Raw genomic sequence first — 12,297 nt, 5'->3', positions numbered from 1 at the left:
GATGGCAAGGCAATTGAGATTGATGTCTGTATAGTTCATAAGATTCTACCAAATGCATTAATTGAGATCAATGTTATTTAGCTATGGTCGTTTGGATTCTCTTTTCTAAAATAAAAAATTTCAAATGATTGCCATGCAAAAGCACAATCAATAGTCCGTTGGCTTAGTTAATTCAAATTCTAGTTGTTTTTACCACTTTTAGCTAATTTTAATATTAATCTCATCTAATTGACATGGAAATGGTGCTAAAAACATTAGATTTAGTTATATGACTTCTTGAGATCACTAATAGGTAGCTAATCAATCTAACTAATAAGTAGTAGTAAGTTAGAAAGATAGCCTCAAAAGCCAATTTTGAAAGTGATTTGAAAGGTTTGTTTTGTCAAATAGAAGAATCATTATCTTTAAATATAATAATTGGGTATTATTTATTTGAGATGTGTTATTGCTTTAGAAAAATAATATTTGAATCTTATTAGTAAAATATAATATTTTTATTTTTATTTTTATCTTTTTCCTTCTAAATAGAGACAAGAAAATGTAGCATTGAACAAAAGAGGTTAAAAAAACATCAAATAATCTTTGTTGCAATTATCAATAGAACAAAGAAATACAAAGATTAGTAATGCAATCAATTAAAAATTATTGTAGGATCAACCTAGAAGTAACAATGTAAGGAAAATGTAGTGATACACAAAAAAGAACTATAATGTATATCACATAAGAAGAGTGACACATCAACTAAGAAAGCTAAATAAAAACTATGAAACATTTTAAACTATACGTTTTTTCTAGTTTGTAAGTGTATGCCAAATTTAAATCTTAAGATCTTTTGTTAATGTCTAATTGGATGATTCAAAACTAATCTTATTCCTTTCTACATTATACTTGCAAATCTTATAACTTGTAAGTGTAGTCTACAAATTATAACATGTGAGGCAACTGGTTTTTAGGTTTTGAGGTTGTACTAAAAGTTAGCTATAAAATTGCAAAACAAATTTAGATTGTTTTTTAGTAGTGTGCTTAAACATTTCTTGTTATCTTTCTTTATAGTTGCAATGATTGAAATTTTTATTTTCAGTTCACCTTTGTAAGAAGAAATCTTACTGCAATTTAACATTTCATGCATTAAAAATACTAAATTTTGAAATTTATATATATATATATATATATATATATATACATATACATAAAATCTAATTTGAAAAAAAATAAAATATGATTCTTTTTAGAACATAGCAAGATTGTTATTTTTTAATTATAAGATTTGTGGTCTGTTACAACTCAATAATGTGTAGACATTTAATATAATTTTGCTTAGAATTTTCGAACATTTACATTAGACATTACTTTTAATTTGGTTAGACAATATGTTTTGTACAACAGCAGATCGAATTAAAAGCATAAACGGTGTTACTGCCTGTTGATGTACGATCGTCAGTTTGAAGAGTATCAACGGAGAATGCCCGCTACAATGTAGTAAACAAGCTTCTAAAGTAGGTCGTTCAATTGTCATTTAAGAACAATGTGTCATATTTGGCATACTTCTTACACTTCCGCTTTACACATAATCACCTCTACGTGCTTTTCCTATTTCGGGTATATTCATAACATATAACCATAAACAAAAAGATTTTTTCAAAAATTGTATAGAGTAACTGAACAGTTGGCCGTTAGTTCATTTCAGCAACACCCTTTCAACGGCACACCGGTGAACTGCCACATCAGTGTTCATGACGAAGAATACTCTTCCCTTACTCAAAACCGTGAATATTGCAAGACTACAGAGATTCTCCTCCTTGAATTGAATCATATTAACTTCTACATTCAAGTGCCGCTCGATTTCAATTCTTCCGCTCACACGTTTTCAAAAAGGATAGTAAACATAATGAGCGATAATTCATACAAGGATTGAACATGACAAATCGAGTAATTCTCAGAACCAGGTGCACAACCAGCACGAAAACTCCGACAACGGACACATTAATTTCTTTCCTCAAAACCGTGAATAGAGAAAATCTGTCTGCTCACAGTCCCTCTTCACATAAAAACTTGACACTCATTTTCACCTTCAACCAACACAATCCCTGCTCGTTCGCTAGGAACAGAAGTTGCTGCAAACCCGCTGTAAGTCGGATTGCATTCATGTATCCGACTGCAAGACAGACTCTTCCGCATTCTACCATCTGCTACTGGCCTTGACACTGTGTCGAAGCAAGGTGACGCACGGAGTAAACACAACCGTTCGTCATCACATGTTCCGGAACACCACACGTTGCGACATTTCAGGGATCAGCGTCTCCCGTGGCACACCAAAACACGTTCATTCTTGTGTAATCATCCTTTACTGAACCAGCGTGGCTGGAAACACCCAACCGCCAATAATTTGCAAACACTTACTCCTCTATGGTACAGAATGCAAGGCGATCTTGCGCCTCAGCCGTCATCTCTTCGACGGATCATACATCTAGTTGCCGGGAACGAAGTTGGTGGCGTATGCCCATGCGTTGTTCGCAACGGGGTCAGCCAGGTGGTCGTTCAGGTTCTCCAGGGGTCCCTTGCCGGTGACGATAGCCTGGACGAAGAACCCGAACATTGAGAACATTGCCAATCGCCCGTTCTTGATTTCCTTCACCTTCAACTCGGCGAAGGTGTCGGGGTCGTCGGCCAAGCCCAAGGGGTCGAATGAACCTCCTGGGTAGATGGGGTCCGTCACCTCACCCAAGGGACCACCGGCGACGCGGTAACCCTCCACGGCTCCCATCAGGATCACCTGGCATGCCCAGATGGCCAAAATGCTCTGTGCGTGCACAAGGCTGGGGTTGCCGAGGTAGTCCAAACCTCCCTCGCTGAAGATCTGGGCGCCAGCCTTGAACCACACGGCCTCTCCGAACTTCACACCGCTCTTGGCCAGGAGCTCAGGGGTCAAGCACCCCAAGGCTCCGAGCATGGCCCACCGGGCGTGGATGACCTCCAGCTCGCGGTTGCGGGCGAACGTCTCGGGGTCGGAGGACAATCCAGCGGTATCCCAGCCGTAGTCACCAGCGAACTCACCATTCAGGTACGAGGGGGTCTCGCCGGAGAATGGGCCCAGAAACTTGGGTCGGTCAGCGCCATACCTACACCAATCAGTCACATCGCCGACTGAGTAATCAAGCATCGCAACCTCTGTTTGCACAAACCACTCGCATGTCCCCGAACAAAACATAACACCAACCAGCACCCTTGACACACTCTCCATAAACCCGGCATTGTGTCATCAGCACTCGCATAACACCCATCTACCAGACTCACAAAAACGCGAAGCTCACCAGATGCTGTCAGACCCAGCGGACTTGCGCATGGTGACGCGGGCCTCATTGGCACCCACCCTGCGGGACAGCTCGTTCACGGGCTTGAGCAAGCTCTGCCCAGCCAAGGCGGTAGAAGCGCAGGCGGTAGCGGCAGCCATGGCTGAAACACACAATGCACAGCGAAGCTATCACGAGATTGACACACCGGAAGTGCAAGCCGCTGCGAGTCAATAACTACAGTTGGAGGCGGGAGGGGCAATTATAGCACAGATGGAGGGGCAGGACACAGCAGGATAAAAGGGCAGCAGGAGCACTTATCGGATAAGACGATATCGGAACCCGGATGAGCGGAGGTTCATGTCGTCAACTTATTAGCTCGATGCGGTCCGGGCCATCTCCGACCAGGGAATTGGATTCCGCCCGAGGCACGCTCTTCCACGTGACGCTCGCCATCTAATTGCGTGGTGGGTTGCACCGCTCTTGCTTCGCCGCTAGACTCCGTTTACCGGCGGTCTTGAGTGCGCTACTCGTTTTCCGAGCCAATCTTTCATTTTATTTAAGTTATGTATGTTGTTCATTTGTATTCTTATACGCTAGCACCTCTTCTGTTTGCCAGTGTGTTCCACAGATTTAGATGATCATGTCGCTAGTGCATGGTCTGTATAAGCAATAGCATGTGGTTTTGATTCTTGCAATTTTCGCTTGTTTCTATAAGCGTGACGTGAACTTCAATGGGTAAAGGAATCATTAGGTGGACACCTCGTCTTACTGTATGGACATTCTTCTTTTGTTGTTTGGACACCTCTCATGCCACGCACCTCCTTCATATTCACAACAGATCTCTTACTTGCACTAAAAAGTTTTAGGGTATGTGTATAGTAAAAGATTTTTTATGTAAATTTAATTAGCTTTTTAAATCAAATTAAAGAAGTGTATAAAATCTATTATGAAATTGATTAAAATTTGATCAACAAAATAAAATAAATAGACAAATAAGGAGAAGATGAAATGAATTGCAATGAGCCATTACACACAATTCTTTTACTGTGTACTTATCCTAAACACTTTCAATGTAAAGAAGAGCTTTATTGTTTATGTGGGGGAGATGTGTGACACAAAGAGGTGTCCATGCAATAGAATGGGGTGTACACCTAACAATTCCCTTTGATTTATGTTGAAGATATTACATATCAATTATATATATATGTATTGTTGTTGGTAGAATATACAAGGAAATTGAAATCAAAATTAGTGCCCAAAATTCTCTATATGTTTTTGGAATGGACGTATGTACAAGCATATGTTAGTTCTTTTAAAGTTTTCATATCTATGGTGAGGATGAAATATGCCATTGTATATGTCAATGAGGTAGAAAAATGCATCTTATGGCAATATATTTACTAAGTGAGTTTTTTTTTTTTATGAAAAAATAAGAAATAAGAAAAACACATATTGTGTTGGTATTTGTATATATTTTGTTTGTTGAAAATTTATTCATATAGTTTTGATTTTTTTACTATTATTATTTTTAAAATTTTGAAATATTATATAATAAAAATAATAACTCTATCATTTATGAAAATAATAAGTCTATTATTTATGAAAATAATAAATCTATTATTTATGAAAATAATAAATCTATTATTTATGAAAATAATTAAATCTATTATTTATGAGAATAATAAATCTATTATTTATGAAAATAATAAATCTATTATTTATGAAAAATAATAAATCTATTATTTATGAAAATAATAAATCTATTATTTATGAAAATAATAAATCTATCACTTATGAAACTAATATCTACATTATTTATGAAAATAATATCTACATTATTTATGAAAATAATATCTACATTATTTATGAAAATAATATCTACATTATTTATGAAAATAATATCTACATTATTTATGAAAATAATATCTACATTATTTATGAAAATAATATCTATATTATTTATGAAAATAATATCTACATTATTTATGAAAATAATATCTACATTATTTATGAAAATAATATCTACATTATTTATGAAAATAATATCTACATTATTTATGAAAATAATATCTACATTATTTATGAAAATAATATCTACATTAATTATGAAAATAATATCTACATTATTTATGAAAATAATATCTACATTATTTTTGAAAATAATCACTATATTATTTATGAAAATAATATCTATATTATTTTTGAAAATAATATCTATATTATTTTTGAAAATAATCACTATATTATTTATGAATATAATATCTATATTATTTTTGAAAATAATCACTATATTATTTATGAAAATAATATCTATATTATTGATGAAAATAGTAACTATATTATTTATGAAAATAATCACTATATAATTTATGAAAGTAATCACTATATTATTTATGAAAATAATATTTATATTTTTTATGAAAATAATCTTTATATTTTTTATGAAAATAATCACTATATTATTTATGAAAATAATCACTATATTATTTATGAAAATAATCACTATATTTTTTATGAAAATAATAACTATCTTATCTATGAAAGTAATAACCATATTTTTTATGAAAATAAATACTATGTTATTTAGAAATTACTTCATAACTTAACCATATTGAAAAACCAAAATAACAGGTTTTTCTTTTCAAACTGAAATCTTCTAATGCAACCAAGTAGCAATGCATTTTTGCAATTTACTACTGCTAAGTGCAATAAAATTGACAATAATTGATTTTATAAAGACAATTAGAGTTGTTTGAATATGTTTACTAAATTAAATTAGTTCTCTTCTGGTAGTAGATCCTTCAAGTATTAAAGAAATAATGATTTTCTTATTTGAGAAGTTGGATGGCAATAGATCAAAGTTTCAATGATTTGTCAATCATGTAAAATTGGTGATTGAATCTCAATCTCAAAACTATCCAATTTTACAATCACAAGTTATATTTATAGAAAGACTATTTTTTTGTTCTACTTTATTATAATTTTTTCTTATCTTAAACAACATGATTCAATATTGGATAATTTAAAAGTTTTTCTAAACAAGGTTTTAATCCATATATGAAAAACATAATGTAATATGTATTATAATCAATAAGATTTATATTTTGTATTAAAAAAAATCAATTATTAATATTATATGCTTCACAATTTTAATAATTTATGACTGATATTAGTTGAGATGATACTTTATTTATTAATAATTATTTTATGGATTAAAATATGAGGTAAAAAAATTGATGTTGAATTTATATAATCCTTAGACATTAAGTTATGCATTTGAATTTGCTTGTGAAGTATAACAATTGGATTTTTTAAACTTTGACCTAAAAATTGCAAAAAACAGGCATCAACCTTTTTAGAATTTAATAGCAATATCAATGTCTTTAGAATAGATATTTTTTTAGAATCTATTAATCACAAGGTATTTGCTTTTTTAGATTTAGAAGCTTTAACTTGTTTTATTAGATGGAAAGTTTTTTAAAAGATACAAAATATGCTTAATAAAGAAAACTAAACTTATGCATGTAGAAATCATAGATGGTTGTCCGTTGTCTTCTAGAGATGCTATTCATAAAATACTTTGTAAGGAAGTAGCAATAAATGGTTACAATAGTGTTATTTATACCAAATCTATTTTTAATAGTAGAAAGACTTCAAATGGTATTCCAAGTCAATATAAAGATTAACAAGATGTTATTAAAAAGAATAATGCAAATATGTTTTCAAAGAATTGTTCTTATGACTACTCTATTGACCTTTAAGAGAAAGTTGAATCAACATTTAGACCAATCTATAGCTTATCACAAAATGAGTTGACTAAATTTAAGGTATATATTGATGAGAACTTAGCCAAGAACTTTATATGCTATTCAAAATCTTTATCATGAACTTCTATCTTATTTGTAAACAAATAGATAGATCATTACATATGTATGTAGATTATTGATAACTTAATAAAATTACTATTAAAAATAAGCATTCTTTATCTTTGATACTAAGATTTTTTATTAGATCTATACAAAAATAAGATCTATAAAGAGCATATAATTAAGTACATATTAAAATAAATAAATAAATAAATTGAAGACTATGATTTGAATCAAGTATGGACATTTTAAATACCATATCATGTCTTTTGGTCTCAAAAATATATTGATTCTTTTTAATATCTTAAAAATGATGTTTTCTGAAAGTTTTAAGATATTTTTTATTTTTATATATATACAAATTTGAATATATTCTAAAAATAGAAAAATTATAAATTTTATATATATCATATATTAAAAAAACTTAAAAATATTGGACTATATGCCAAGATGGAAAAGTAGGTATTTTATACAACTCAAGTTGATTTTTTTTGGATATACCATTTCAAAAGAAGGTATTATAATAAATTCTAAATAAAATCAAACTATTATAGATTAGAAGGTTCCTAGAAAAATAAAAGATGTTAAATATCTTTTATAATTTACAAAATATTACTAAATCTTTATCAAAAAGTTTTCTCAAGTTGTAGCTCTACTTATGAATTTGACTTGTAGTAGAATAAAGAAATTAAAGTAGTATTTAAAGCTCTAAAGACAGTTTTTACTTTGAACATCAATCTTACATCATGTGGATTTTTTTTAAGTATTTTTTTTTAATAAAAATAGGTATATCAAAATTTACCTTTGGTATAATATTATTATGTATGGGAGCAAGTAACAAACTTCATCATATATCTTTTCATTCAAAAAAGGTTTTAGCAATGAAGATTAATTATGAGATCCTTAACAAAGAACTTTTTGTAATTATAGATTCATTTCAAGAATTACATCAACATCTAAAAGACACTTTCAATCAAGTAGTTATTTATACAAATCACAAGAACTTCAAGTACTCATATAAGCATGGATTTTAAATGGTTGCCAAATATAAACTAAAATAAAATTCCATTAGCTCGTAGATTATCCTAGGTCATAATAATTTTAATTATCTTTTATATTTAATTATACATAATTATTACTTAAAATTCTTGTCAAAAATTTCTTTAATACTTCCAAAATAATTCATTTTTGTCAATGCCACCACAAGATGCTTCAAATTGGTTTTGTTCTCTACAATGCACTTAATATAATATTATTACTTTACCCCAAAACATAAAAATTAAATTTTTCTTATAGATATGTATTTAAGTATAAGTTTTTTTATTAGATATGTATTTTATGTACAATTTTTTTAAATCTAATTATAAATAAATACAAAAATTTAATAAAAAAACAAACAAAAGTACATACAAAAAAAATAAAAATACAAAAAATTCAAAATTCCTTTTAATAATATCCATATTTAGATATAACTTTATGACTATTACTGATACATAAATTAATATATATGTTTAATTATAATGTAATTTTAAAAAAATATTGTTATTATTTTTATATATAATATTTCAAAATTTTAAAAATAATAATAGTAAAAAAATCAAAACTATATGAATATAATTTTCAACAAACAAAATATATACAAATACCAACACAATATGTGTTTTTCTTATTTCTTATTTTTTCATAAAAAAAAAAAACTCACTTAGTAAATATATTGCCATAAGATGCATTTTTCTACCTCATTGACATATACAATGGCATATTTCATCCTCACCATAGATATGAAAACTTTAAAAGAACTAACATATGCTTGTACATACGTCCATTCCAAAAACATATAGAGAATTTGGGCACTAATTTTGATTTCAATTTCCTTGTATATTCTACCAACAACAATACTATATATATAATTGATATGTAATATCTTCAACATAATCAAGGGAATTGTTAGGTGTACACCCCATTCTATTGCATGGACCCTCTTTGTGTCACACATCTCCCCCACATAAACAATAAAGCTCTTCTTTACATTGAAAGTGTTAGGATAAGTACACAGTAAAAGAATTGTGTGTAATGGCTCATTGCAATTCATTTCATCTTCTCCTTATTTGTCTATTTATTTTATTTTGTTGATCAAATTTTAATCAATTTCATAATAGATTTTATACACTTCTTTAATTTGATTTAAAAAGCTAATTAATTTACATAAAAAATCTTTTACTATACACATACCCTAAAACTTTTTAGTGCAAGTAAGAGATCTGTTGTGAATATGAAGGAGTGCGTGGCATGAGAGGTGTCCAAACAACAAAAGAAGAATGTCCATACAGTAAGACGAGGTGTCCACCTAATGATTCCTTTACCCATTGAAGTTCACGTCACGCTTATAGAAACAAGCGAAAATTGCAAGAATCAAAACCACATGCTATTGCTTATACAGACCATGCACTAGCGACATGATCATCTAAATCTGTGGAACACACTGGCAAACAGAAGAGGTGCTAGCGTATAAGAATACAAATGAACAACATACATAACTTAAATAAAATGAAAGATTGGCTCGGAAAACGAGTAGCGCACTCAAGACCGCCGGTAAACGGAGTCTAGCGGCGAAGCAAGAGCGGTGCAACCCACCACGCAATTAGATGGCGAGCGTCACGTGGAAGAGCGTGCCTCGGGCGGAATCCAATTCCCTGGTCGGAGATGGCCCGGACCGCATCGAGCTAATAAGTTGACGACATGAACCTCCGCTCATCCGGGTTCCGATATCGTCTTATCCGATAAGTGCTCCTGCTGCCCTTTTATCCTGCTGTGTCCTGCCCCTCCATCTGTGCTATAATTGCCCCTCCCGCCTCCAACTGTAGTTATTGACTCGCAGCGGCTTGCACTTCCGGTGTGTCAATCTCGTGATAGCTTCGCTGTGCATTGTGTGTTTCAGCCATGGCTGCCGCTACCGCCTGCGCTTCTACCGCCTTGGCTGGGCAGAGCTTGCTCAAGCCCGTGAACGAGCTGTCCCGCAGGGTGGGTGCCAATGAGGCCCGCGTCACCATGCGCAAGTCCGCTGGGTCTGACAGCATCTGGTGAGCTTCGCGTTTTTGTGAGTCTGGTAGATGGGTGTTATGCGAGTGCTGATGACACAATGCCGGGTTTATGGAGAGTGTGTCAAGGGTGCTGGTTGGTGTTATGTTTGTTCGGGGACATGCGAGTGGTTTGTGCAAACAGAGGTTGCGATGCTTGATTACTCAGTCGGCGATGTGACTGATTGGTGTAGGTATGGCGCTGACCGACCCAAGTTTCTGGGCCCATTCTCCGGCGAGACCCTCGTACCTGAATGGTGAGTTCGCTGGTGACTACGGCTGGGATACCGCTGGATTGTCCTCCGACCCCGAGACGTTCGCCCGCAACCGCGAGCTGGAGGTCATCCACGCCCGGTGGGCCATGCTCGGAGCCTTGGGGTGCTTGACCCCTGAGCTCCTGGCCAAGAGCGGTGTGAAGTTCGGAGAGGCCGTGTGGTTCAAGGCTGGCGCCCAGATCTTCAGCGAGGGAGGTTTGGACTACCTCGGCAACCCCAGCCTTGTGCACGCACAGAGCATTTTGGCCATCTGGGCATGCCAGGTGATCCTGATGGGAGCCGTGGAGGGTTACCGCGTCGCCGGTGGTCCCTTGGGTGAGGTGACGGACCCCATCTACCCAGGAGGTTCATTCGACCCCTTGGGCTTGGCCGACGACCCCGACACCTTCGCCGAGTTGAAGGTGAAGGAAATCAAGAACGGGCGATTGGCAATGTTCTCAATGTTCGGGTTCTTCGTCCAGGCTATCGTCACCGGCAAGGGACCCCTGGAGAACCTGAACGACCACCTGGCTGACCCCGTTGCGAACAACGCATGGGCATACGCCACCAACTTCGTTCCCGGCAACTAGATGTATGATCCGTCGAAGAGATGACGGCTGAGGCGCAAGATCGCCTTGCATTCTGTACCATAGAGGAGTAAGTGTTGCAAATTATTGGCGGTTGGGTGTTTCCAGCCACGCTGGTTCAGTAAAGGATGATTACACAAGAATGAACGTGTTTTGGTGTGCCACGGGAGACGCTGATCCCTGAAATGTCGCAACGTTGGTGTTCGGAACATGTGATGACGAACGGTTGTGTTTACTCCGTGCGTCACCTTGCTTCGACACAGTGTCAAGGCCAGTAGCAGATGGTAGAATGCGGAAGAGTCTGTCTTGCAGTCGGATACATGAATGCAATCCGACTTACAGCGGGTTTGCAGCAACTTCTGTTCCTAGCGAACGAGCAGGGATTGTGTTGGTTGAAGGTGAAAATGAGTGTCAAGTTTTTATGTGAAGAGGGACTGTGAGCAGACAGATTTTCTCTATTCACGGTTTTGAGGAAAGAAATTAATGTGTCCGTTGTCGGAGTTTTCGCGCTGGTTGTGCACCTGGTTCTGAGAATTACTCGATTTGTCATGTTCAATCCTTGTATGAATTATCGCTCATTATGTTTACTATCCTTTTTGAAAACGTGTGAGCGGAAGAATTGAAATCGAGCGGCACTTGAATGTAGAAGTTAATATGATTCAATTCAAGGAGGAGAATCTCTGTAGTCTTGCAATATTCACGGTTTTGAGTAAGGAAGAGTATTCTTCGTCATGAACACTGATGTGGCAGTTCACCGGTGTGCCGTTGAAAGGGTGTTGCTGAAATGAACTAACGGCCAACTGTTCAGTTACTCTATACAATTTTTGAAAAAATCTTTTTGTTTATGGTTATATGTTATGAATATACCCGAAATAGGAAAAGCACGTAGAGGTGATTATGTGTAAAGCGGAAGTGTAAGAAGTATGCCAAATATGACACATTGTTCTTAAATGACAATTGAACGACCTACTTTAGAAGCTTGTTTACTACATTGTAGCGGGCATTCTCCGTTGATACTCTTCAAACTGACGATCGTACATCAACAGGCAGTAACACCGTTTATGCTTTTAATTCGATCTGCTGTTGTACAAAACATATTGTCTAACCAAATTAAAAGTAATGTCTAATGTAAATGTTCGAAAATTCTAAGCAAATTATATTAAATGTCTACACATTATTGAGTTGTAACAGACCACAAATCTTATAATTAAAAATAACAA

General features: G+C 34.2%; 1 protein-coding gene and 1 pseudogene across 2 annotated transcripts; one reads left to right on the top strand and one right to left on the bottom strand.

The window, feature by feature from the left end:
- Positions 1 to 1,930: 1,930 nt before the first annotated feature.
- LOC149989242 (chlorophyll a-b binding protein, chloroplastic-like) lies at positions 1,931 to 3,512 on the bottom strand. Its single transcript, XM_090250325.1, has 2 exons — positions 3,312 to 3,512; positions 1,931 to 3,119 (listed from the first exon to the last, which is right to left on the bottom strand). Exons 1-2 carry the CDS (start codon positions 3,449 to 3,451, stop codon positions 2,468 to 2,470), a joined length of 792 nt encoding a protein of 263 aa, XP_090106451.1. The 5' UTR covers positions 3,452 to 3,512; the 3' UTR covers positions 1,931 to 2,467.
- Positions 3,513 to 10,038: 6,526 nt separating this feature from the next.
- Positions 10,039 to 11,577, top strand: LOC149989241 (chlorophyll a-b binding protein, chloroplastic-like; annotated as a pseudogene). The gene is made up of 2 exons (XR_016502887.1): positions 10,039 to 10,239; positions 10,431 to 11,577. The product of XR_016502887.1 is annotated as a chlorophyll a-b binding protein, chloroplastic-like (transcript).
- Positions 11,578 to 12,297: the final 720 nt, after the last annotated feature.

Source organism: Physcomitrium patens, chromosome 5, assembly GCF_059467195.1.
Source record: "Physcomitrium patens ecotype Gransden chromosome 5, ASM5946719v1, whole genome shotgun sequence".
NCBI classification, from domain to species: Eukaryota; Viridiplantae; Streptophyta; class Bryopsida; order Funariales; family Funariaceae; genus Physcomitrium; species Physcomitrium patens.
The sequence above is the reverse complement of the archived record's forward strand: the minus strand, read 5'-3'. Positions and strand labels throughout refer to the sequence as shown.